The sequence below is a fragment of the Saccostrea cucullata genome, unplaced genomic scaffold, assembly GCF_032062105.1.
Source record: "Saccostrea cucullata isolate Sc308-1 unplaced genomic scaffold, CSIRO_AGI_Scuc_v1 ctg515, whole genome shotgun sequence".
NCBI lineage: Eukaryota > Metazoa > Mollusca > Bivalvia > Ostreida > Ostreidae > Saccostrea > Saccostrea cuccullata.
The window spans coordinates 127,330-151,352 of NW_026929059.1; the positions used below are offsets into that span (position 1 = coordinate 127,330).

The following is a 24,023-nucleotide window of genomic DNA, read 5'->3' on the forward strand; positions in this document are numbered from 1 at the left end:
TTTATTTATATCATTCTGCAATCTATTGGCTGTAATACTGGTCACCTTGTCAGGTTAAATATTCATCACAGGGGTTTTAACTGACCACCATTAGAGACAAAAGTTCTTTAGCCATTTGAGGGCTCTTTCAGTGCAGTTAACACTTTTTTTCACTCTCTATTTCCATGTAATATGGGTGATTTGGGTGATATACTGACTTAAAAACACAGACCAATTGCCTAAAGGCAGAACAGGAGGGACTTCTTCATTGGAAATCTCGGACATTGTTAAACTCTTCACTGGAGAAATACAGTCTCAATTCAAAACTTTCTCGGAGCAGTTAAAAGTAGAACAGTCCTAATCTATTTCAAAGAAACTCAAGGAAAATAACTACATAACATAAAGTCTGAAGGCAACCGAATTCAGTTTGAATTTAATGCCAAATTACTGAGACATACTTTTTTCCACGGGCTCATAATTCCGCAGAATCTCAATTTCTATTTAATCCGCAGGTTGAAAATTACGCAGATTTCTTAGACTGTCACTATATGCCATGCAATTATATTAAATACACTTTGACAAATTTCCGCGGAAAATTTGTAACCACGTACATAGCGTAAATTAATACCACGCGGTAAAAAGTACTTCTACAGTACTAGAGGGTTTAGAGAAGCTGGAGTCAAGAGCCTTTGATTTAAAGGATTCTGAATCATTAAAAATTATTTCTAACTTAAGTAAAATATTGAAAACGTGTCAAAAGCATACACACATTGCTGACAAACGTCTCCCATGGGTTGGAAAACCGTAAACAAATACCAGTGTAATGAAATTTCAGACAACTCTGATGATGCAAAGAAGATTCGCAGTGCCAAAAATAGGGCCCTCAGACATCAGAAGCAAAACAAGAGATTTCAGCCTTACGGTACACAGAAAACACCATCAGCAGCAGCAGAAGGGTTCGACACTAACGCTAGCCCGCTGGCCCGGGACAACTGAATAACGAGGTCGGGCTACCAAATATGTCTTCAAACTAGCCCTGCAGGGCTACAGTAAATTTTAACAATTACTCACTAAGAGCAAGAAAATAATTATAATTTACACACAACATACCTGATAATTGTTAAATTTATTTTCAAACATGTTTTATCATCATAATTATTATTTTTGTAAGTCAAAATGTAAACTTAAAGGGTAAATCGAAATACCCTAAATGATTATAAATATTGAATTTTTTGAATAGAAAAATGTCTTAGGTACAATCATAGAGTGACATATAATGTTTACCCAAAATACAGCCAGAATGCAGGATTTTGCATCTCTATTTTCAAAATTTCCTGAAGGAGGCCCCCCGTACCCCCACCAGCAGGAGGGGGAAACCCCCTCCCGCACCTACCCCCTCGTCGCTTCGCGACTCGGCCACCAGCCTTCGGCTGTTGGACAAGTAATACATGAATAGGGCTAGTAGAAATTAGAAATGGCTAGCCCTGCTGACAACTATGGTTTTAAAGTTAGTGTCGATCCCTGAGCAGTGGGATCTCATGCTCAGTTGGCTCTTCCCGGGGTCAAAACATTTTTTTAGAAATTCTTGACGCTATGTTGTGATGTTACATTGCCATTAAGTGTGCTCCCTGGGTACAAAACTTGTTGATATTAAAATGAATTAAATTGATTTCTGTTAAATCGAATAGAATGAAACTTCACACATCAATCAAGGCCATAATAAAAATATTCCTAGATTCTATACCCCCGCCTCGATTTTTTAAATTTCTGTTTTCTTCGTCTTAACTCTGATCGGGGTTGGTATTATTCATCTACCATTCTACTTTCGTTTTTAAATCCCGTGAAAGTCGACATGATTTTGACAGCTGAAAAGATGGTAAATGCTGTAATACATGCACATATATTTTAAACAAAGGTCATTGGTTGAAAAAGATTGGTGATGATGTGAAGTAAGAGATAATTGAACCTTAACTATGACTTTTATTTGGGTATTGTAGATAAAATTACACCGATTGACCAGGTCAATAAAAAATCTGGAAAATTGAAAAAATAAAAAATATAAAATAAAAGCCACCCCCCCACTTCAATTTTTAAAAAAATTCGGATGAGAATCTAGCAAATTTATTTATTATGGCCCAAACAAACAATTTTATGTTTATATTGACATGCTTATTTTAAATTTCAAAGATTGACGACCACAAACTTTTTGAATAACCCTCAAATTTCGATCCTTTCCACAGTCTACGATTTTTCAAAATTACAAATCTGCAGAAATTAAAGCTGAATTTGTCTCATCAGAAATATCCCAGTTAATCAAGAGAGGTTGTGTTGTAGAAGTTACATACATACCATAGATTGCAAGCTCTCTTTGTGTCACAGAAAACAGTTTATTCTCAAAAATAACAGGATACGAAGTTGAATTATAACTGAATTTATTCAATACTATGTTTGCCTTTAGGGCTCATGCTACAAACCAAGAATAAATATACAAAGTACTTTAGATGGAAATGGAATACGTCAGGATAACAACAATATTGAAAGCTTCGCATTACTCCGTGAAATGAATATAAATGCAGGCTGAGGACAAGTAGGCTTGTCTATGTGTCGCCATGTTCATTAGCACATGATGAGAAGTATGTAGCAGGTTGGTTACCTGAGTAAGATGCAGGCTGAGGGCAAATGTTGCCTATATGAACATGAACACTAGCACCTGAGAAATCAGAGTAATTCTAACATTAAAAGTATATGCTCGTATGTAAATAAAACTAGTTCAATGAGTATTCCATAACCAATAAAGCATGGCTCAATTAAAAAAAAAATTCCATGCTTGGGAAAAAATTAATGGTATAACCATTGTGTAAGCCAAAAATGCAGATGGATTGGAATCTGTCACAGATGACAAGACAGCTGCATGAGCCCAAGTATGGGAAAATAAATATAAACATTTATGTTGTAGTAAAATGTTGCAATTGGTTCACGTAAAAATTGACCTTTTAAGTCATGCACTTAAACATGATAATAGAAATCGTCTTAATGACAAGTTACAGTAATACAAACTGCTATCTTGATACTAATAATGAAATTATTTCTGACTATTTAACATGCTATGCTGAGCATCTCTAAGTACTAACTGAGGGGTTTGAATGTATCTAGTGTAACAATCTGAAGACCATCTACCTAATGATTTGATTAGATGATCTTCCATCCTAGCGCATGCTGCCGAAGTGGCTGCCCCTATCCGAAAAGAATGTCCTTTGTATTTTGTAGAATCCACACCTACTCTGTCTAAAACTTGCTTTAAACATTCAATGAAAAAGGTTCAATTGACTGGAATATCAACATTTGTTACAAAAAATGGTTCATCTTTTAAAGCCTTGGAATATTTTCGAAATTGCATGTACTTGCAAATTGCTTTAACTGGACAAACGTCTGAGTCATTTGAATACAAAACAATATTTGTGCCTCTATGAAACCTATCTGCTTTTGATGTTTTCAAAAATATTTTCACGATTTTTTCTTGAATTTGTACATCTTGACAAGTTAAATGACAAGTAGGGTCAAAGTTGGTTCGAATTGTTAACTCGCCACAACGGAAAAAACCAAAAAAAGCAACAGTATACATAGCTTCGAGTAAAATGTTTGTGTAGACATCAAAAACATCTTTTCTCAATGTTGAACAATTTTTTTGCAAAATATCAACAGTTATTGGGAGTCTAGTTAATTGTTTCGAATTTGATTCAGTTTTTCTTATGGCATTCAAAATCAACTTCAAACGCGCCATCGATTGACAATTTGACTGAAAAGGATTTGGTATGCCTTTCTCTAAATATGTAAATCTAATAACACTTAAATACAACTTAATAGTGGTGTATTTTAAAGACAACGTATGCTGACAATAGGCTACAAAATACACAAGACGTTCCTGTGATATAGGTGGGAAACTATGATCAAAACTAACATTGTACATAGCTAAAAATTGTTTATACACTTGAAAACCTTGCTGATAAACAGTCCTGGTGTTCACCGAGATAGATTTGTCCATCAATTCTGTCACTACTTGTTGAAGCTCCACATTACTTGCGATATGTCCGGACATGGTGTCGGTGTCTGGTCTCCAGAGGTGCAGCTTGTCTGAAACGCTGAATCTGTAATCGAGATAAAGAATCAGCTATGACATTTGATTTACCCGGTACATGTTCACTATAAATATCAAAATTGCTTTTCGCAGCACAATAAGACAGGGTTCTCATCAAATTTGAAATTGGTAAGTCTGATGAGCGACGTTTTTTGATTACCACTGCAGAGTTATCACAATGAAAGAGAATTCGTTTTCTCCTGCGTTGTCCCCATAGCAAAGCAGCAACTACTATCGGATGCAACTCTCTAAATGCCATGGAGATAGGTTGTTTCATACACTATTCTTGTGGCCAGCATTCAGCAAACCAATGTCCCTGAAAATATCCTCCATATCCTATGGTAGAGAAGGCATCTGTATACAGTTGAAAATCTGCATTACCTGTTAGTGTTTTCTCATAAAAAACGGAAAACCATTTCACTTCTCCAAGAATTCGAGCCACATACCTAGACCTTCTCTACTTTCTTTATCAAATTTTATGTAGAAATTTAAGTTATCTACAGTGGTTGATAAGGCAATTAGATGCGAGGTGAAAGGCCGTCCTGGTAAAATTACTCTAGCTGCAAAGTTAAAATGACCAAGCAACTGCAATGATTGTCTTTTCGGCACAGATCGACAGTTCAAAAAGTCTTTGATGAATTTACACTTTTTCTAAAGGCAGTCTTGCTTCCATTTTATTGGTATCCAATATAATGCCTAAATACTCCAAGCATTGGGTAGGTCCTTCTATTTTCTTTATAGACAGAGGAATATTTAAACGCTTGAATAGAGTACAAAGCAAAGCCAATGTTCTTTCTCCAATCATATCCGATTTATCAATAGAGAGAAAAGCATCTAATAGATGAAACATATTGTCAATGCCATAGTTGTTTTTGGCTACCAACATATAACTTGTGATAAACAGTCAAAAATCCTTGGAGAACTGCGACTTCCAAATGGTAAACGTACAAAGTAGTAATGTTGGTTTGTCCTTTTAATACATACATGTAATAAATACCATAACGTTGGATCCACGGGTATAAGCTTGAAGGCATCACTTATGTCTGTTTTGCATAAAATAGTATTTCTTCCGAATTCTTGAATCTTTTTAATAGCATGGTCCACTTTGACATATCTTAGTGAACACTTGTCTTTTTCTATTAAATCATTTATACTGTCTATTTCACTGTTCTCATGTGGTGAGGAAAGATCGAAAATTAATCTTTTCTTTCCCGAGTATTTTCCTGTTGCAATTCATATCGGACTCACTCTGTATTTTGAAAATGGCAAAATGTCTATTGGACCCACTAAAAATCCCTTTTTAACTTCAGCATCAATCAATTGTTCTACTGTATGTGGGTCCTTTCTTGCTGTTTTAAGGTTCCTGTGTTCAATAGATTAATCAATGTTAACATCATATCCCATAAATATGTCAAAACCATTACTTAGTCCGTCTATTAAGTATTTAACAAAGTTTTTGTCTGGATGATTGGCTAGTTCCATTTGTAATCTCTCAACATTTATGGGAGTTGTTACCTTCATATTGGTCTCAATTTCTTTGTCTAGTTCATTTAGGTTCACTCGGTGATTTCTTTGATTTGACATTCGATTTTGTTTTCTCTGCATTTAATTCTGAGCATTTGCTTCTTCCATGTTTAGGAGACATGCATGAAGCCCTTCTGCAATAAGGTAAGGCACATCTTGTGTAATTAAAGTTATTGCAAATCGGCATGCCCTCATGGTATAAAATTTGGCGATCGTACTTGTCTCTTCGCTGGTTTTTTTAGAAATATATAGAACAAATCTTTAAAAATGCTTTACATCATCTGTACTTTTGCTTTCGACATTCTAAAGTTTTAAAACACATGGAAGTGACGCATGAGTATAGTAGAACTGCAAAGAACTGTCACAAGAATTAACTTCTGCCCCTGCAACTATTCTTTTCAGTAATTCATCGTCTCCCTTTGACCAGTCAATCAAAATGTTTCTCTGTTTCAAGGTAATCGCACATTTAGCAGAAAATAACTTGTGATATTTGAAGAACTTGGTGGGCCAAATGTTGTTTACTTCTATGATGTGAGCTAAATATCCATCAAGTTCATTTTGTCTCCAGGGGTATGCTGTTGGCCCGGCACACATGATTCGTTTGTAACGGTAAAATGCCGTAACAAATTCCCTGATAGACAAATTTCTACTCAAACGTTTATCCGGCTTGTCCTCTTTTTTCTCCGTTTGAATCTCAAAAGAAGGAATTAATAGCGCACACAGATTGACATCATCTCCTCTTAGAATGTTCTTACGTAGATCTGTCGAAACCAAATCAACATGGCCAACTTCTTTTGAAGAGACACCCATATTATTGTGATGCGACGAAGAAAATGATTGAGCACCTGAATATCCTGTGGCTCCACTTGTTGTAGGTGACTCAGTGACTGTATTCTGTAACGCGGTAAATTTCTGTAATGGGTTGTCTTCTTCTTTCTCTTTGTCTTTTTGAAGTAACGATGTTACAGTATTTTGTAAAGCCGTACAAGACTTCGCCATCATCTGTAACGAGGAAAACAATGCCTGTTGGCCGCCATTGTTGTTTTCATTTACGTCATTTCCGCCCAAGTCTATTTCCCGCGGTCTGTCAATCACGTGGTCTCGTTTGTTTTCGTTGTATAATTGTCTTAACAAAGTCGCGGACAAACCCTTAGGAGCGGCAATCCCCAAACCATTTAACTTCTCACGTAGTTCGGCAATAGTCCAATTCAAAGGATTGTTTCTGTCTAAGTTCCGCAACATATTGGAAGCTAACACTGTGTCAGTTTCGGGTTCAGACTCCGACATTGGTTGGTCAACTTGTGGTTCTTCTGTTGCCAATCTCGATCTTTTTCTTCTTATATTTCTAGGCATAGTGAAATAAATAAACACAGTACATACGAGATATGAAACATAAATTGTCCTCGATAATTAACCCGTGTAGTAAGTATATTAGGTTACTTCGTGAGTAATCACAGTTACCGAGTCAGAATGTAAACAATCACATAAGTTATATTCCAAAGAAATACACTTCAAACCATTAAGATATCACTTTACACAGTTCGAGAAGTCATAGTAAATCCATAGTAATCACAAATAAAGATAGGTAATAAAGTTATTGAACTGTAAAAATGAAAACACAACTGTACTTTTGATAGACGCTTATAGAATGACTGACAACTGATATGATTGGTCAACTAAGCCACGTGACTTGTGTATAGAGGTACCCCAAGGGAAAGTATGGAGGTACAACAAGGAAAGCGATGCAAAGTGTGATAACTTGTTATTTTGATAATAAACTTTGATTATAACATAATCAATAAGTAAAAAAAAGAGCATTGTTGCAACCACTATTGAAATAACGACCACTATTGAAATAATTATATCAATAGTGGTTGAGAGTGCATTTCAAAAGCAAACATAGTTAGTAACCTTTATTGAAATACATCCACCATTGAAATAATTATATCAACTAGAAAAGAAACTCGTTGCGAGCAACGAGAGGTCTTCCGTCCGATTCTGAAAAAAACCCGCAAAATTGAGCTGAAAAAATTGATAAAACTTGTTATGAAAACAAAGGGCATTGAACCCGGGTCGTTAGCATGAAAATCCAAACCGCTTACTATTACTCTATAAGAGCCAAAGGTCTAAATGTACTTGTATATACTTCTTCAACAGTACATTTGTTTTCGAATAATGAAAGGCAGGTCACTATTCATAATTATGTGTCAAACACCACGAGTAAATCTTCGCGCTTTTTCTTTGGAATGTTCCATTAAATAGGTGCGATAGCTTCGATGGAAATGAAACAAGAACGTTCTTATAGCTTAAATTTCAAGGTTAGGAAAGTATATTTAGCATATTTACAAATTCCATATCGTATATAGATAAATAATACTAAATCAGTGAATCTGGTAAACTTTTTACCTTTTTTTTTTTAAATTTCCTGTTCATCACCACTAAGAACATATTGATAAAATCAACTACAGTGAATCAGATAACATTTATGAAAAATGTTAATATGAACTCCATTCAACGATATTTTGAAAAATGTATTTTTTTTTCTTTTCTATTAGTTGAATATGACACAAGTCTGCATGAGCAAAACATAACTATGTACATCCATATTGTTTCTTGAAAACTATTAACTATGATTTAAAATCTAATATGTTCCATTTGGTGCGAAGCTTCGATGGAAATAACGTTCCACAAGGTTAAGAAAGTATATTTGCATATTTACACACATATCGTGATAAATAATACTAAATAGTGAATCTGGTAAACTTTTTACCTTTTTTTTTTTACCCACTATTGAAAGTCAGGGAATCAGATAACATTTATGTTCAATAATTTAAATCAGATCTTTGAGACAAGAATGTTAATATGAACTCCATTCAACGATATTTTGAAAAATGATTTTCTTATTTTTTATTCTTTTCTAGTAGTTGAATATGACAAGTCTTGTTACGTTTATTACTTACTATGTACATCCATATTGTTTCTTAAAAAATACTTAAACATTTTCCGAAACAAAAGATACTTATTTGCACATTTAGTCTTTTCTTTTTCTACTTTGAGAACCAGCCAAAACCAATTATAGAATATAACAAGGATTAAACCATAGTTTGACACAATAACGTAACAACAACGCGAGAATCCAAGTATTCCTTTACATTTCATTTATCCTATTTTACTTTCATTCAAGCAAAACCGTAAACTGAATTTGAAATGACGACACCACTATTGTTAATATCTAGAGTTAGGATTTATCAATATTCAAACAAATGATACACTAAGCATTAAAAGAAAGGTTTCTATTAGCATTCCAAAAATTAGTTAGAAAATACGGACATTCCGATAGCAACCGGAAGTAGTAACGACGCACAAAAAGGTGATTCCGCAAATCTAGAAGTGCATCATTCTAATAAGTCTCCAGTTAATATCTTAAAGCAAACATCAGAAAAGTTAGTATTCCAAATTTTCCTTGTCATGCCACAACTTCATATAATGACGCATAATTTGAAAGTTTCATTGAAAACTGAACAGTTTTCGAGAAATCGCCTGCACAAAAATTTGAAAAAAATAATAATAATAATAATAATAATAGAATCACTAGAAGGTGAAGACCTTAATAATGGTTGAGAGTGCATTTCAATAACAAACATAGGTAATAACCACTACTGAAATTGACCACTATTGAAATAATTATTTCATTAGTGGTTGAGAGTGCATTTCAATAACAAACATAGGTAATAACCACTATTGAAATACGACCACTATTGAAATAATTATTTCAATAGTGGTTGAAATTCATTTCAATAACAAACATAGGTTGCAACCACTATTGAAATAATGTTCACTTTTGAAATAAATTAAGATTTCAATATGGATAAAATTATTGATTTCATTAGTGCTTTGAACAATAATTTTGTAACAACTAATTTGGTTCGTGTTTTAAACCAGAGGCCATGAAATTCACAATTCACAATTTTGAAAGAGGCACCATTGCTTATCATAATTATTAACTTAGCATGCTTATTCTGTTTACTCAATACCCAGAGGTACATCAGAGCAACAAAGAGAAAATGCACTTCCACTTGCACCCAGTTGTGCACCTCACCCCAAAGCAACCACTGACCCAGGGGCCACATATTTCAAAATTTTGCAAATCTTATCATAAAATTGTTGATTAATACCAAAGAGCTGATTTAAAAGCATTAATTTATTTTCAGACTATGTAACAACCCCCCCCCCCTCCCCCGACCAAGGGGGGCATAAAAAAAACACTTTGCTAGATGCACCTTTCTTCATCATAAATATGTATACTTGGGTCATTGGCATAAAACCCAGAAGTAAAGGAAAATATTTCAAAGAATTATTGTATTTTTACTATATACTGTAAACCAATTTTTATTCGCGTGCGAGAAATTTTCACGAAGTTCGCGAGAGCCTCGTCATCGTGAATATTTCTTGCCATAAACCAGTACTTAAAGTCTCTGTTTCCATTAATAACAGAGCCAAAATCAGCTTGATCACAAAAACTAATCATCGCAAACTAGTTTACCCCCGGTAAATCGTGAAATAAAGTTGTCACGAATAAAAGCTGGTTTACAGTAATCAATACAGATCCGCCCTAACACCAGAACCCCTAACCCTGGGGCCATAAAATTCACAATTTTGGAAGAGGCACTCTTGCTCATCATATCTATGTACTTAGTTAGCAGGGTTGTGCAATTAGCATCGCCCGACGCCTGGGGCTACCATTTTTTGAGTTCGGGCCAGTGATTTTCTGCAAGGAGGTAGCCCATCGGGCTAGTAAAAATTTTAACTACACACGCAATACATGAAAAGCACAACCGGTATTTTCACCGGTTTTTTGCAATTTAATTCCCAACCAGTGAATATTTTCCAGACAACATGCTCCAACTGTCAATAAATCATAATAATCTTATCTGTTTAGCAGTATTACTTGACTTGTATACTTCCAAAAACGATCGTTTTTTTCTTAATCCGAATTTCCTCTAATCCTTCGTTTATGGTAAATACATGCAGATATCTCATTAAAATATTAACGATCACTCAATCAACTGAAAAATAAGTGTTTTGTGACACACATAAAATATATTTCTGGTGTATTTAATGATTAAACATGAAAACAAAATGAATTTAATTTCATTCTAAATGAGCTGCTGCTAGTGCAATGTTCAGAGAAAGGGAAGATAATTTAATATTTAAATTCATTTTAATTTTCTTTCGTGATAATTTAAGCGTGATTTTAAAATTTAATAGTGAGAATTATACATTAATCTTAAAAAGAATTAACTTAGTACCCTGACTTTTTCAACAATTAATTTCATTTTATTTAAATTTTTGCCCCTATATTTGGGCTAGTAACTTTTTACTTGGGGCTAGTAACTTTATAGCTGCCACTAGCCCGTGGGCTAGTAATAAATTTTTCTAATCGCACACCCCTGGATGGTTTATTTAATACCCAGAAGCATAGAAGAAGATTTTCAAAGAATAATGCATTTTTACTATATGATCAATAGAGCCCTACCCTAACACCAGAACCCCTGACCCTGGGGCCATAAAATTCACAATTTTAGAAGAAGCACTCTTAATCATCATAACGGTGTGCTTAGTTAAGTTTATTTAATACCCAGAAGCAGAGAAGAAGATTTTCAAAGAATTAATGCATTTTCACTATATGATCAATATAGCCCTGCCCTAACACCAAAACCCCTGACTCTGGGGCCATAAAATTCACAATTTTAGAGGAGGCACTCTTGCTCATCATAACTATGTACTTAGTTAGTTTATTTAATACCCAGAAGCAGAGAAGAATATTTTCAAAGAATAAATGCATTTTCACTATATAATCAATAGAGCCCCGCCCTAACACCAGAACCCCTGACCCCGGGGCCATAAAATTCACAAATCTGAAAGAGGCACTCTTGCAAATCATAACTATGTACTGAGTAAGTTTATTTAATACCCAGAAGCAGAGAAGAAGATTTTCAAAGAATTAATGCATTTTCACTATATGATCAATATAGCCCCACCCTAATACCAAAACCCCTGACCCTGGGGCCATAAAATTCACAATTTTAGAGGAGGCACTCTTGCTCATCATAACTATGTGCTTAGTTAGTTTGTTTAATCCCAGAAGCAAAGAAGAAGATTTTCAAAGAATAAATGTATTTTCACTATATAATCAATATAGCCCCGCCCTAGCACCAGAACCCCTGACCCCGGGGCCATAAAATTCACAAATCTGAAAGAGGCACTCTTGCTCATCATAACTATGCACTGAGTAAGTTTGTTTAAGGTAGATCGCAGGTTTGCTGACGTCACAATAGGATTTGACGTAAAAAGCTTACCGCGTTCAAATTAGCAAGCAAAAAATACAGCAGTGCTAAAAGTGAAATATATATTAAAGGCTGTTTGGTGTATTTAAATATTTTTTTGTATGTAATACACGCATAAATGATGTTTTGATCAAGTCTTTTACATACGTAGTTTTTAACGCTGAAATCTGTTGTGTGTACACACCTTTCTAAAATATCATTGCCTAATTTTTTAATACAATACAAAAACAGATCCACCGCCAGTGTGTCTGGCGCTTGCCCTGCAGTTTATTATTTTTTTGTTCACTTTATGAATTTTGTTTCGTTTGTTTAATTTAATCTCCATACTAATCTACCTTTATTTTCATCTGTTTTATAACCAACTCTAACTCATTATACAAGGTATCCATTTTCTTCGTGATGATGTATGCCTAGATTGGTAATATTTTTATGCGCAACAAATATTGTCTGAGCCAAGTACAGGTAAAAGATTTTCAAAACAAGAAAGAAATGGACAGTAAATGGTACGTCAATATGCTTAATAAACTATCATTTGTACATGAGTTTCTCTCACTGATAATTTTTTTTTTTGGGGGGGGGGAGGGGGTAAATTAAATAATTATCAACAGGAGAGACGTTAATGATTTAGGCAATATCACCAAATAAAATATCACCAAATAAAATATATACGTCCTATAAATTGTCATCTATAACTCAAACCCCTTTATCAATGATAATTAATAGCGATACGGCTTACAACTGCAATTGGTGTTTTGTTGCAGGTCCGTAGGAAGCAATATCAGTTCGGGGCACAGCTACTCTTATGTATTTTCACTTGGGGGTACTATAAACAACCAAAAATTGCTTGACAATCATAAAAAAGAGGGGGGTGTTAGGCATTTTAATTGAGGCGACAATAGCATATACTAGTAATGTTTTCTGTAGTATCAATACCTGTTTTGTATAGTATACTGTATCCTTTCTGTAGTATTCTATATATCGGTAAAGTGATGATAAGAAATGGCCTTTATGACATTTTGAAGGGAAAACTGAAGTCTGTTAATTCAGGGATACAGACAAAATCAAATCATTCTATGAAGTATAAATGTATACAATGTAGGTCATAAAGCTACTTTAATTCAACTGCAATATTTCCGATTTAAAACCGGGTACATTTTATTTAAGGAATGAAACCAGATTATCGAGTATTCAGTTTACGCTTTATAATCCGCGAAGCGGATTATGGTAAACTGACCCAAACCATATTATACTCGATAAGAATTAGAGTCATTCCTTATAATTTAATTTTAAAATAATTAAACAACTGGGGATGTAAAATTGTGTTGTTTTTATTAGTTCAAATTTACCGCGCAATAATACAACCGTAGTAACGGAAGTGATGGGAAGCAAGGGGAGGTAAAAACTGATACATATAGATCTAGCAGCCATGATGCTTGTTTACATGAGGTAAGATCGAGCAACTGTTTCAAGTTAAAGGTACATTCATTAAATATGGAATTTTTCATGAATCCGAAGGACTGGAAATGAGGGGATTGATGGATACAGATGATTCAGCTGGTTGTCAAGGGGGTGTGTCCCCATATCAAACCAGATTATACAAAATGTTATGCGTTCCTTTTTGGAAATCAACCAATGAGAGACAAGAATACAAACAGAATTAAATTATTAATAGATAAAAATGATGCAAAAATTATATATGTTTGAAAATGTTCTCAAATCCGGTAAGATGTTTTTTTCCTTACACCCATGTACATTTGTTATATAATTTTTCTGCACCCCTAGCCTTGTACGTTTTTTGCGAGAAAAAAAGAAAACACATGACATTGAAATAGTGTCACGCTGTTGGTAGACTTTATGGCAATGATTATATCGGAAAATTGAATTCACGGATTGCATGCTTTATTTTGAGTGAGTTGTTGATTATTAATTCAATTTTTTTCGAGACATAAGGCATACGAAAATAATGACGTCGCACCAACGTATTAATATAACGTTATGATGAAAATGTAATACTTCTAATGAAAAATTGTAAAACTTCAAAGTTTTTTTGCAAGAAATTGAGCGAGAACACATACTAATTTTTTTTTAATAAATCGATTCTAAATTTACTTCACATTCATTATATCGAGAAATATAAAATTCGTCTGCTTCGTTTTAATTTTATGATTATGGTTTTGAAATGCGTATACCGGCAGAAAAGGGGCATTTTACTATATATTTCATTGAAAAAGCGTCATTTGTTCTCATCAACATTAGCGCATTTGAATTACGATTACAATCTAACCACGCAGACGAATCTCAAAAAAATTTCAGAAAGAAAAATTCAAAACAAGAGGAGTTAGCTGACAAATTTTTAGCCTATGTTTTCAGGCAGACAGTAAACCCGTGATCTACTTTAATACCCAGGAGCAGAGAAGAAGATTTTCAAAGAATTAATCCAATTTCACTATATAATCAATAGAGCCCCACCCTAGCACTAGAACCCCTGACCCTGGGGCCATGAATTTCAAAATTTTGGTAGAGGACTCAATGCTTATTACATTCATGCCAACAGATTGCCTGCTTGATGTCCAGGAGTAAAGAAGAAGATTTATAAAGACTGCAATAATTTTTGTGGTTTTGGCCCCACCCCTCAGGCTCCAGGGGGGCAGGGACCATGAAATTCACAATTTTTGTTCCCCTTCACCCATAGATGCTGTATACCAAATTTGGTTGAAATTGGTTCAGTGGTTTCAGAGAAGAAGCTGAAAATGTTCAAATGTTAACACACGACGCATGATGCATGACGACGGATGAAAACGGATAGTAATAGGTCACCTGTAAAAATACAAGTGCATATAAAATAAGAAGAGATAATCGCCCTTTGTCTTATACTAGAGCACGAGAAATTGTTTTAGATACTTATAGAACCAGAAGTCTCTGTCGAGACTGTAGCTCTACAGGTTTGTACTTATAATAAAAAAAGAGAAAAGTAGCAGTAAAGACTTAAAACTTTACAAAAGCAATAAATAAAATAATGATCCTTGATTAAATCTCTTTTTCAGGCAAGATTGCCATAAGACTAAAACCGTAGGAGTAGCTTTTAATAAAATTTTACAGAATTTTCAATTTAAATTACTATGGCAACATAAGTCATCAAAATCAAAAACACAAAACTGATAATTATGTATCTCAGTATAGTCTGCTTGTGTGCCAAGTTATATTAAAATCAGACCAAAACTGTAGGAGGAGTAGTATTTTGAATGTATTTAAAATTTCTTTCTATTCTTAGTAACCACGGCAACACCGTTCATCGAAATCAAAAACCGATACACAGAATTATGTATCTAAGTGTAGTCTACTTGTGTGCCAAGTTATATTGAAATCAGACTTAAACTGTAGGAGAAGTAGCATTATGAATGTTTTTCAAAGAATTTCAATTTTTAGTAACCACGGCAACACCCTTCGTTGAAATCAAAAACCGATATACAGAAATATGTGCCTTAGCATAGTCTACTTGTGTGCCAAGTTATATTGAAATCAAACTTAAACTGTAGGAGAAGTAGCATTTTGAATGATTTTCACAAAAATTTCTATTTCTAGTAACCATGGCAGCAGCGTTTGTCGAAATCAAAAACCAATACACAGAATTATGTATCTTAGTGTAGTCTACTTGTGTGCCAAGTTATATTGAAATCAGACTTAAACTGTAGGAGAAGTAGCATTTTGAATGATTTTCACAGAAATTTCTATTTTTAGTAACCACGGCAACACTGTTCGTTGAAATCAAAAACCGATACAGAGAAATATGTGTCTTAGCATAGTCTACTTGTGTGCCAAGTTATATTGAAATCAAACTTAAACTGTAGGAGAAGTAGCATTTTGAATGATTTTCAAAGAATTTCAATTTTTAGTAACCACGGCAGCAGCGTTTGTTGAAATCAAAAACCGATAAAAAGAATTATGTATCTTAGTGTAGTCTACTTGTGTGCCAAGTTATATTGAAATCAGACTTAAACTGTAGGAGAAGTAGCATTTTGAATGATTTTCACAAAAATTTCTATTTTTAGTAACCACGGCAACAACGTTCGTTGAAATCAAAAACCGATATAGAGAAATATGTGTCTTAGCATAGTCTACTTGTGTGCCAAGTTATATTGAAATCAAACTTAAACTGTAGGAGAAGTAGCATTTTGAATGATTTTCAAAGAATTTCAATTTTTAGTAACCACGGCAGCAGCGTTTGTCGAAATCAAAAACCGATATACAGAATTATGTATCTTAGTGTAGTCTACTTGTGTGCCAAGTTATATTGAAATCAGACTTAAACTGTAGGAGAAGTAGCATTTTGAATGATTTTCACAAAAATTTCTATTTTTAGTAACCACGGCAACAACGTTCGTTGAAATCAAAAACCGATATAGAGAAATATGTGTCTTAGCATAGTCTACTTGTTTGCCAAGTTATATTGAAATCAGACTTAAACTGTAGGAGAAGTAGCATTTTGAATGATTTTCACAAAAATTTCTATTTTTAGTAACCACGGCAGCAGCGTTTGTCGAAATCAAAAACCGATACACAGAATTATGTATCTAAGTGTAGTCTACTTGCGTGCCAAGTTATATTGAAATCAGACTTAAACTGTAGGAGAAGTAGCATTTTGAATGATTTTCACAAAAATTTCTATTTTTAGTAACCACGGCAGCAGCGTTTGTCGAAATCAAAAACCGATACACAGAATTATGTATCTAAGTGTAGTCTACTTGCGTGCCAAGTTATATTGAAATCAGACTTAAACTGTAGGAGAAGTAGCATTTTGAATGATTTTCACAAAAATTTCTATTTTTAGTAACCATGGCAACACCGTTAGTTGAAATCAACCAGAAGTCTCTGTCGAGACTGAAGCTCTACTGGTTTGAACTTATAGCAAAGGAAGAGAAGAGTACTTAAGCAGCTGGGATTTGAAACTTTACAACAGCAATATACAGAATAATGATCGTTGATTAAGTCTCTTTATGTTCTTAGTGTAGTCTACCTGTGTGCCAAGTTATATTGAAATCAGACCAAAACTGTAGGAGGAGTAGCATTTTGAAACAATTTTACAGACATTTCAATTTTTAGTAACCACGGCAACACAGTTCATCAAAATCAAAATTTGATATACAGAATTATGTATCTTAGTGTATTCTACTTGTGTGCCAAGTTATACTGAAATCAGACCAAAACTGTAGGAGGAGTAGCATTTTGAAACAATTTTACAGATATTTCTATTTTTAGTAACCACGGCAACACCGTTCATCTAAATCAAAAACCGATACACAGATTTATGTATCTTAGTGTATTCTACTTGTGTGCCAAATTATACTGAAATCAGACCAAAACTGTAGGAGGAGTAGCATTTTGAAAGAATTTCACAGAAATTTCTATTTTTAGTAACCACGGCAACACCGTTCATCGAAATCAAAAACCGATACACAGAATTATGTATCTTAGTGTATTCTACTTGTGTGCCAAGTTATACTGAAATCAGACCAAAACTGTTGGAGGAGTAGCATTTCGAAAGAATTTCACAGAAATTTCTATTTTTAGTAACTACGGCAACACCGTTCATCGAAATCAAAAACCGATACACAGAATTATGTATCTTAGTGTATTCTACTTGTGTGCCAAGTTATACTGAAATCAGACCAAAACTGTAGGAGGAGTAGCATTTTGAAAGAATTTCACAGAAATTTCTATTTTTAGTAACCACGGCAACACCGTTCATCGAAATCAAAAACCGATATATAGAATTATGTATCTTAGTGTAGTCTACTTGTGTGCCAAGTTATATTGAAATCAGACTAAAACTGTAGGAGGAGTAGCATTTTGAAAGTATTTCACAGAAATTTCTATTTTTAGTAACCACGGCAACATCGTTCATCGAAATCAAAAACCGATACACAGAATTATGTATCTTAGTGTAGTCTACTTGTGTGCCAAGTTATATTGAAATTAGACCAAAACTGTAGGAGGAGTAGCATTTTGAAAAATTTTTTACAGACAGACGGACAGACAGACGGACAGACGGACGGACGCCGGACGCATTACTATCGCATAAGCTCTTCTGGTCTCTGACCAGTAGAGCTAAAAACCGATACACAGAATTATGTATCTTAGTGTAGTCTACTTGTGTGCCAAGTTATATTAAAATCAGACTTAAACTGTAGGAGAAGTAGCATTTTGAATGGTTTTCACAAAAATTTCTATTTTTAGTAACCATGGCAACACCGTTCGTTGAAATCAAAAACCGATATAAAGAATTATGTATCTTAGTGTAGTCTACTTGTGTGCCAAGTTATATTGAAATCAAACTTAAACTCTAGGAGAAGTAGCAATTTGAATGATTTTCACAAAAATTTCTATTTTTAGTAACCACGACAACACCGTTCGTTGAAATCAAAAACCGATATACAGAATTATGTATCTTAGTGTAGTCTACTTGTATGCCAAGTTATATTGAAATCAAACCAAAACTGTAGGAGGAGTAGCGTTTTGAAAAATTGTTTACAGACGGACAGACAGCTGGACAGACGGACGGACGACGGACGCATTACTATCGCATAAGCTCTTCTGGTCTCTGACCAGTAGAGCTAAAAATAGGGTTAGATAAGAGTAAATTTGGTCTTCATAGCTTAAGGTCAGGCGGGGCAACTTTCACCACAGTGGCTGGTATGTGACAGATTGTTTAACAAGAGTCCCATGAGCTACAAATCTCACCTGAGTCACTTGGGCCATGCTGTTCTTCACCAGATTCTCCCCCTTGTAATATCTATTGAGGCCCTGCCTCCAGGGGTCATGATTTGAACAATTTAGAATCTACACTACCCTCGAATGTTTCCACATACAAGAGGCCCATGGGCCTTATAGGTCACCTGAGCATCATGCAACAACTTTCAAATAATTGAATTTGGTTCATGTTTTTAGCTAGATGCTATGGCATTCACAATTTTGAAAGAGGCACCATTGCTAATCATAATTATACACTTAGCAAATGTTTAGTTTGTTTAATTAATACCCATAAGCAGGGTAAGGGAACAAAAATGCATGTCAACTAATCAGTAATATTCAGCAATAATCAGGAGTGCCCCTACCACACATGAACCCCTGACCCTAGCTGACACATTGCACAATTTTTGAAAAGGCACACTTGCTTATCAAAAATTTTTGATTAATACCAAAGCAGATTTCAAACAATTCATTTTTAGTATATAAGTAGAGCCCCCCCCCCCCCCCCCCCCGCTCTTTGGTATCCCTGACCCAGGGGCCTTGAAATTCACAATTCTGAAAGAAGAGCCCTTGCACATCATAACTATATAAATAGTTCATCTGCTTATTACCCAGGAGTATAGAAAAAGATTTTTATAGATGTAATGTATTTTCACTATATATTCATTATAGAGCCACACCCTAACACCAGAACCCTTGACCCCGGGGCCATAAAATTAACAATTTTGGTAGAGGCACTCTTGCTTATCATAACTCAAAGGCCGTAAGTGCCGAGCATAGGCCTAAATTTGCAGCCCTTCACCGGCAATGGTGACGTCTCCATATCAGTGAAATATTCTGGAGAGGGACGTTAAATAATATACAATCAATCAATCAATCATAACTATGAATTTAATTAGTTTATTTAATACCCAGGAGCAGAGAAGAAGATTTTCAAAGAATTAATCCAATTTCACTATATAATCAATAGAGCCCCACCCTAACACCAGAACCCTTGACCCTGGGGCCATGAATTTCACAATTTTGGTAGAGGACTCAATGCTGATTACAATCATACCAACAGTTTGACTGCTTGATGTCCAGGAGTAAAGAAGAAGATTTTTAAAGATTGCACTAAATTTAGTGGTTTTTGCCCCACCCCCCAGGCCCCAGGGTGGCAGGGACCATAAAATTCATAATTTTTGTTCCCCTTCACCCACAGATGCTATATGATAAAATTAATTGAAATTGGTTCAGCGGTTTCTGAGAAGAAGCTGAAAATGTTTAAATGTTAATGCACGATGGACGAAAACGGATAACAATAGGTCACCTGAGTTTACTCAGGTGACCTAAAACTTCAGCTTTCCTGGTTCAGCCATTATTCAGTTGCATCTTTTTATTGAATAATCAGCTTATTTTTTAACTTAAAAAAATATTTCACTTTTTCCTGGTATAATAGCATTAAATTTATCTAGTTCTGAATAAAAAAAATTGAGGGAAAAAATTAATGCAAAAAAAAATCGTGCACAATACCGGAATCGAACCCGGGTCTCTTGCTTGAGTGTCCGCGACCTTACCATTTGACCCACGGCGTCTTGTTGATAAAATATAAATTGAAATCAATCAATATGTAGAAATCGATGGAACAATCGCCATGTGTACATATCTTGTATATCTTTTGTATATTCTATGTTAATTGCGCGGATTTTTAGGGCAGACTGATTACTACACATCTCCTATCGGGATGATGACAACTATCAGCGACGGGCACCTGTTCCTGTGTCAGATATGTGAGACCTAGAAACTTAGTAGAATAAATTTAAAACGATATCATTTTAAAAGCTAAAATCTACAATAATTAGTTTTTTTTCTACGAGAGGCATGTATTAATGATTTATTCTATTCATTTAAAATGATTTTTAAATGATGTCTTTCAAAAGCTAAAATATCCTGCGGTTTTGACAATTACTTAAGAATCGAAATGGATCAGGTATATAAGGAATCTTCCAGAAAAGGTGTATTACTAAATCAAATAAATTCTTGTCTCATTAATCAAAATTAGATATTTTCATGAAAAAATATGCGTATAAGCACTATAGAATGTTATGCGGCATTTATGTAAATTTTGATTCGATTATTAGATCATCATTCTTTATCACTTGACGGAATTTTGTTTTCTAAATGAAATTAGAAAATTAAATATCATTTTGAATAAATATTTGTTTTATAAAATTATAATATTATTTAGACATATTTTTAGGTACGCGAATTTAATTACGATAAGTGAAAAACACAATTAAGATTGAATAATATATCTTTAGTCAAAATATTGCTTCACTGATAAGGGAAAAAAATATCTGATTATAAATTAATCAGCTTGTAAAAAAATCGCTAAATTGAGACTAAAATTAAATATCACTGAAGGGTGGCGGAAAGGTCACTGAAAGACGACAGAAAGGTCACTGAAAGTCGCCGGAAAGGTCACTGAAAGACAACGGAAAGGTCACTGAAAGTTGACGGAAAGGTCACTGAAAGTTAACGGAAATATGTCCGCTGAAAGGTGACTGAAAGGTATCTGAAATGTGACTAAAAGGCAACTGATAGGTCACTGAAATGTATGTGCCATTCAGTGGCTGAATGGCAACTGAAAAGTCACTGAAAGACGTCTTTCAGTTTTAACTGAAAGGTCTTGTTTCTTCCTGTGTAAGTTTCAGCTTTCCTGGCCCAATGGTTCTTTGGCCTTTGCTATTCTTGAGAAGAAGATTTTTTAAAGATTTTTCCTATATATTTCAATGTAGAACTTGAATTCCCTTTTGTGGCACCACCCTACCCTAAGGGTCATGATTTATACAATTTAGAATCTACACTACCCCAGGATGCTTCCACATAAGTTTCAGCTTTCCTGGCCTAGTGGTTCTTGAGAAGAAGATTTTAAATGACCCCACCCTATTTTCGTCTTTTCTACCCTTGGAACAGGAATTGGTCCTTCATTTTTAGCTGGGCTTATTGCTCAAAGAGCAATTGCCGGCTTATGTCATCCTGTTCAAGACAGGATGTCAACCCCATAGTCGCCATTTTAAAGTTACATGTAAAAATATCGTTCTTACTCTCAACCGCTTGTGAGATAATACAAACGCTAAATAAAGCAACATAAATAAAACGAAGTTTTATCTAAATGAATAAACATTAGTAGTAATGACTTTGAAAACTTCAGTCTTAAGTCAAAGAACATAGTTTATTAGCGTAAGGATTTCTGATAATCGGTGTTATCGTAGTTCTCTACACTAACGAGGAAAAACAGGAGAGGGAACCAGACTGGCCTGTTTGTTTACATTCAGCCGTAGTACCAGATTAATTTTGATTCTGACAAAATCGGACCGTGGTATTTGGATCGAAAACTCACTGTCAGTGTCTTATAATTTATATTGCTAGTTTTAAAATATTTTTTTCATCAGAATTTTTAATCTGATATTCTTGTTATTTATCTGTTAATACAATATAAACATATGATTCATGTAAGAAATTCATTTTGCTCTGTAAATGAGCCCGGCTCTGTACTTCTGAGTACTTTGATTATAATTTAAACTCCCCATCACTCAAGAATAATTTGTACCAAATTTGGTTAAAATTGGCCCTTAGGTTCTTGAGAAGAAGTTGAAAATGTGAAAAGTTTACAGACGGACAGACAGCTAGACAGACGGATGAACCAACAATGGACATTGGGTGATCAGAAAAGCTCACTTGAGCTTTCAACTTAGTTGAGTTAAAAAGCATTGGCGGTGGACGTCAGAAAAAGCAACAGATGGTTATGTGAAAGAAAACTTTCAAAATAAATTATCTGTAACCATAAAATTAAGTTTTTAAAGTTCATACACAAGTCATCCTCTTTTTTTTACTCTTCTTTGTCTTTCAAAATAAGGAAACTGCACTATCAGAGTGCTTCACATCCTAATATACGTGTTTGTGTTTAAGTTATGAATAATAACTAGAGCCGAGCTCGTTGCAAAGCAACGAGTAGGTCTTCCGTTGGAGCTGTGGACAGAAAGTACAGACCTTGGGTCAAGGTCTCTGCACTTTCTTATGTCAATTAACAACCTGTCTTCCCAGCATGAGCCTCCAGTAAATTTTAATTACAAGGTTATGCTTACACAATTTTTTCTTTGTCAGTGACCTTGATTTGCCAGAAAGACATTTGATCAGGGTCATGACAAAACCTCCAATTATAAGTAACCTATTTTCAAGTAAGAGCCTCCAATGATTTTCATTTACTAATTCATAGCGTACGTAGTAACGAAAATATTTCTTCTGTCAGTGACCTTGATCTTAACAGAATAACCTTGGCTCTGTGTCAAGACAAACACCTTTTAGTGATTAGAAGTTTATAACCCTGACAGGAATTTTACAACTTTTCTGTCATTAGCCGATGAAGATGTTTGAAATTTGCATTATCTCGTTCCATTTTGTCACAGGTCAGAAAAACAACATTGAGGTATTTTAAAACATCACCGGATATTAATATTCAAACAACATGGTGTATGAAAGATAGACGGGGTTGAAAGTCCCTTCCTTAATTCCGTATTTTAGGTAATAGCTTTACTTTCAATAGAATTAAACTCAAAAGTCCACAAATAAAATATCTTTCATTTATTTCAAAGTTTGGGTAAAGGGGGTGAGGAGCATGGGGATGTCATGATGTATACGTAATATATTCGAGGTTATTATTCCGTTAGACAGGAAGACCCTAGGAGTTGTGATTTGCTGATCATGATCTAAAACACGTCGACAAACCGAAAGCACATGGTTTTATACACGTTATTCAATCAATTCATTCATAATTATTTTCCTTGAAGGAGGAATGCATGGATAAAGGATTTAAAGAAAATTCCTGATGTACAATAGCATCCGTGCATGGACTTCATTTTAGTACTACATAATGATATTGTGCTTGAAGTTGAATAAAATCATCAAATAAATTAAATTTAAATAGGAAAGGGAGATTATGTTTAATAGAATAAAAATTAGACAATACTTGATACAGGGACTCGCTGGTAAAAACTTGAAGGTACTTGAATAAAATGCCTCTCACTCACTCTCTCGTACGCGTACTTTTTAAACCAAGGAAAGTAATTTGCGCTAGATATAAGTTCATTTTAAAGAAAATACTGAGTTATATACGGTAAACGATACAAATGGTTTGACTTTGGTGCCGGTTATGATTTTAACAGTTTAATTTAGGTTGTAAAAGCATGTAATTACATGATAAGTCTGTAATATTCAGATAAGATTGTTACCCCAGTATATAAGTTCTTAAA

General features: G+C 34.4%; 2 protein-coding genes across 4 annotated transcripts in view; both read right to left on the reverse strand.

Moving 5' to 3' along the window:
- Positions 1-24,023, reverse strand: part of LOC134279700 (multidrug resistance-associated protein 1-like) — a 333,553-nt gene that overhangs the window by 112,420 nt on the left and 197,110 nt on the right. The gene's annotated exons all lie outside the window — the stretch shown is intronic.
- On the reverse strand, positions 2,555-7,232 carry LOC134279701 (uncharacterized). The gene is made up of 2 exons (XM_062762128.1): positions 6,484-7,232; positions 2,555-4,124 (listed from the first exon to the last, which is right to left on the reverse strand). Exons 1-2 carry the CDS (start codon positions 6,989-6,991, stop codon positions 4,033-4,035), a joined length of 600 nt encoding a protein of 199 aa, XP_062618112.1. The 5' UTR covers positions 6,992-7,232; the 3' UTR covers positions 2,555-4,032.

Coding starts and splice junctions, on each gene's coding strand:
- LOC134279701 (XM_062762128.1), bottom strand. CDS start 6,991: ATGCCTAGAAATATAAGAAGAAAAAGATCGAGATTGGCAACAGAAGAA. Junction 4,125..6,483: donor TGGAGCCACAGGATATTCAG/GTGCTCAATCAT, acceptor TCTCGATTACAG/ATTCAGCGTTTCAGACAAGC.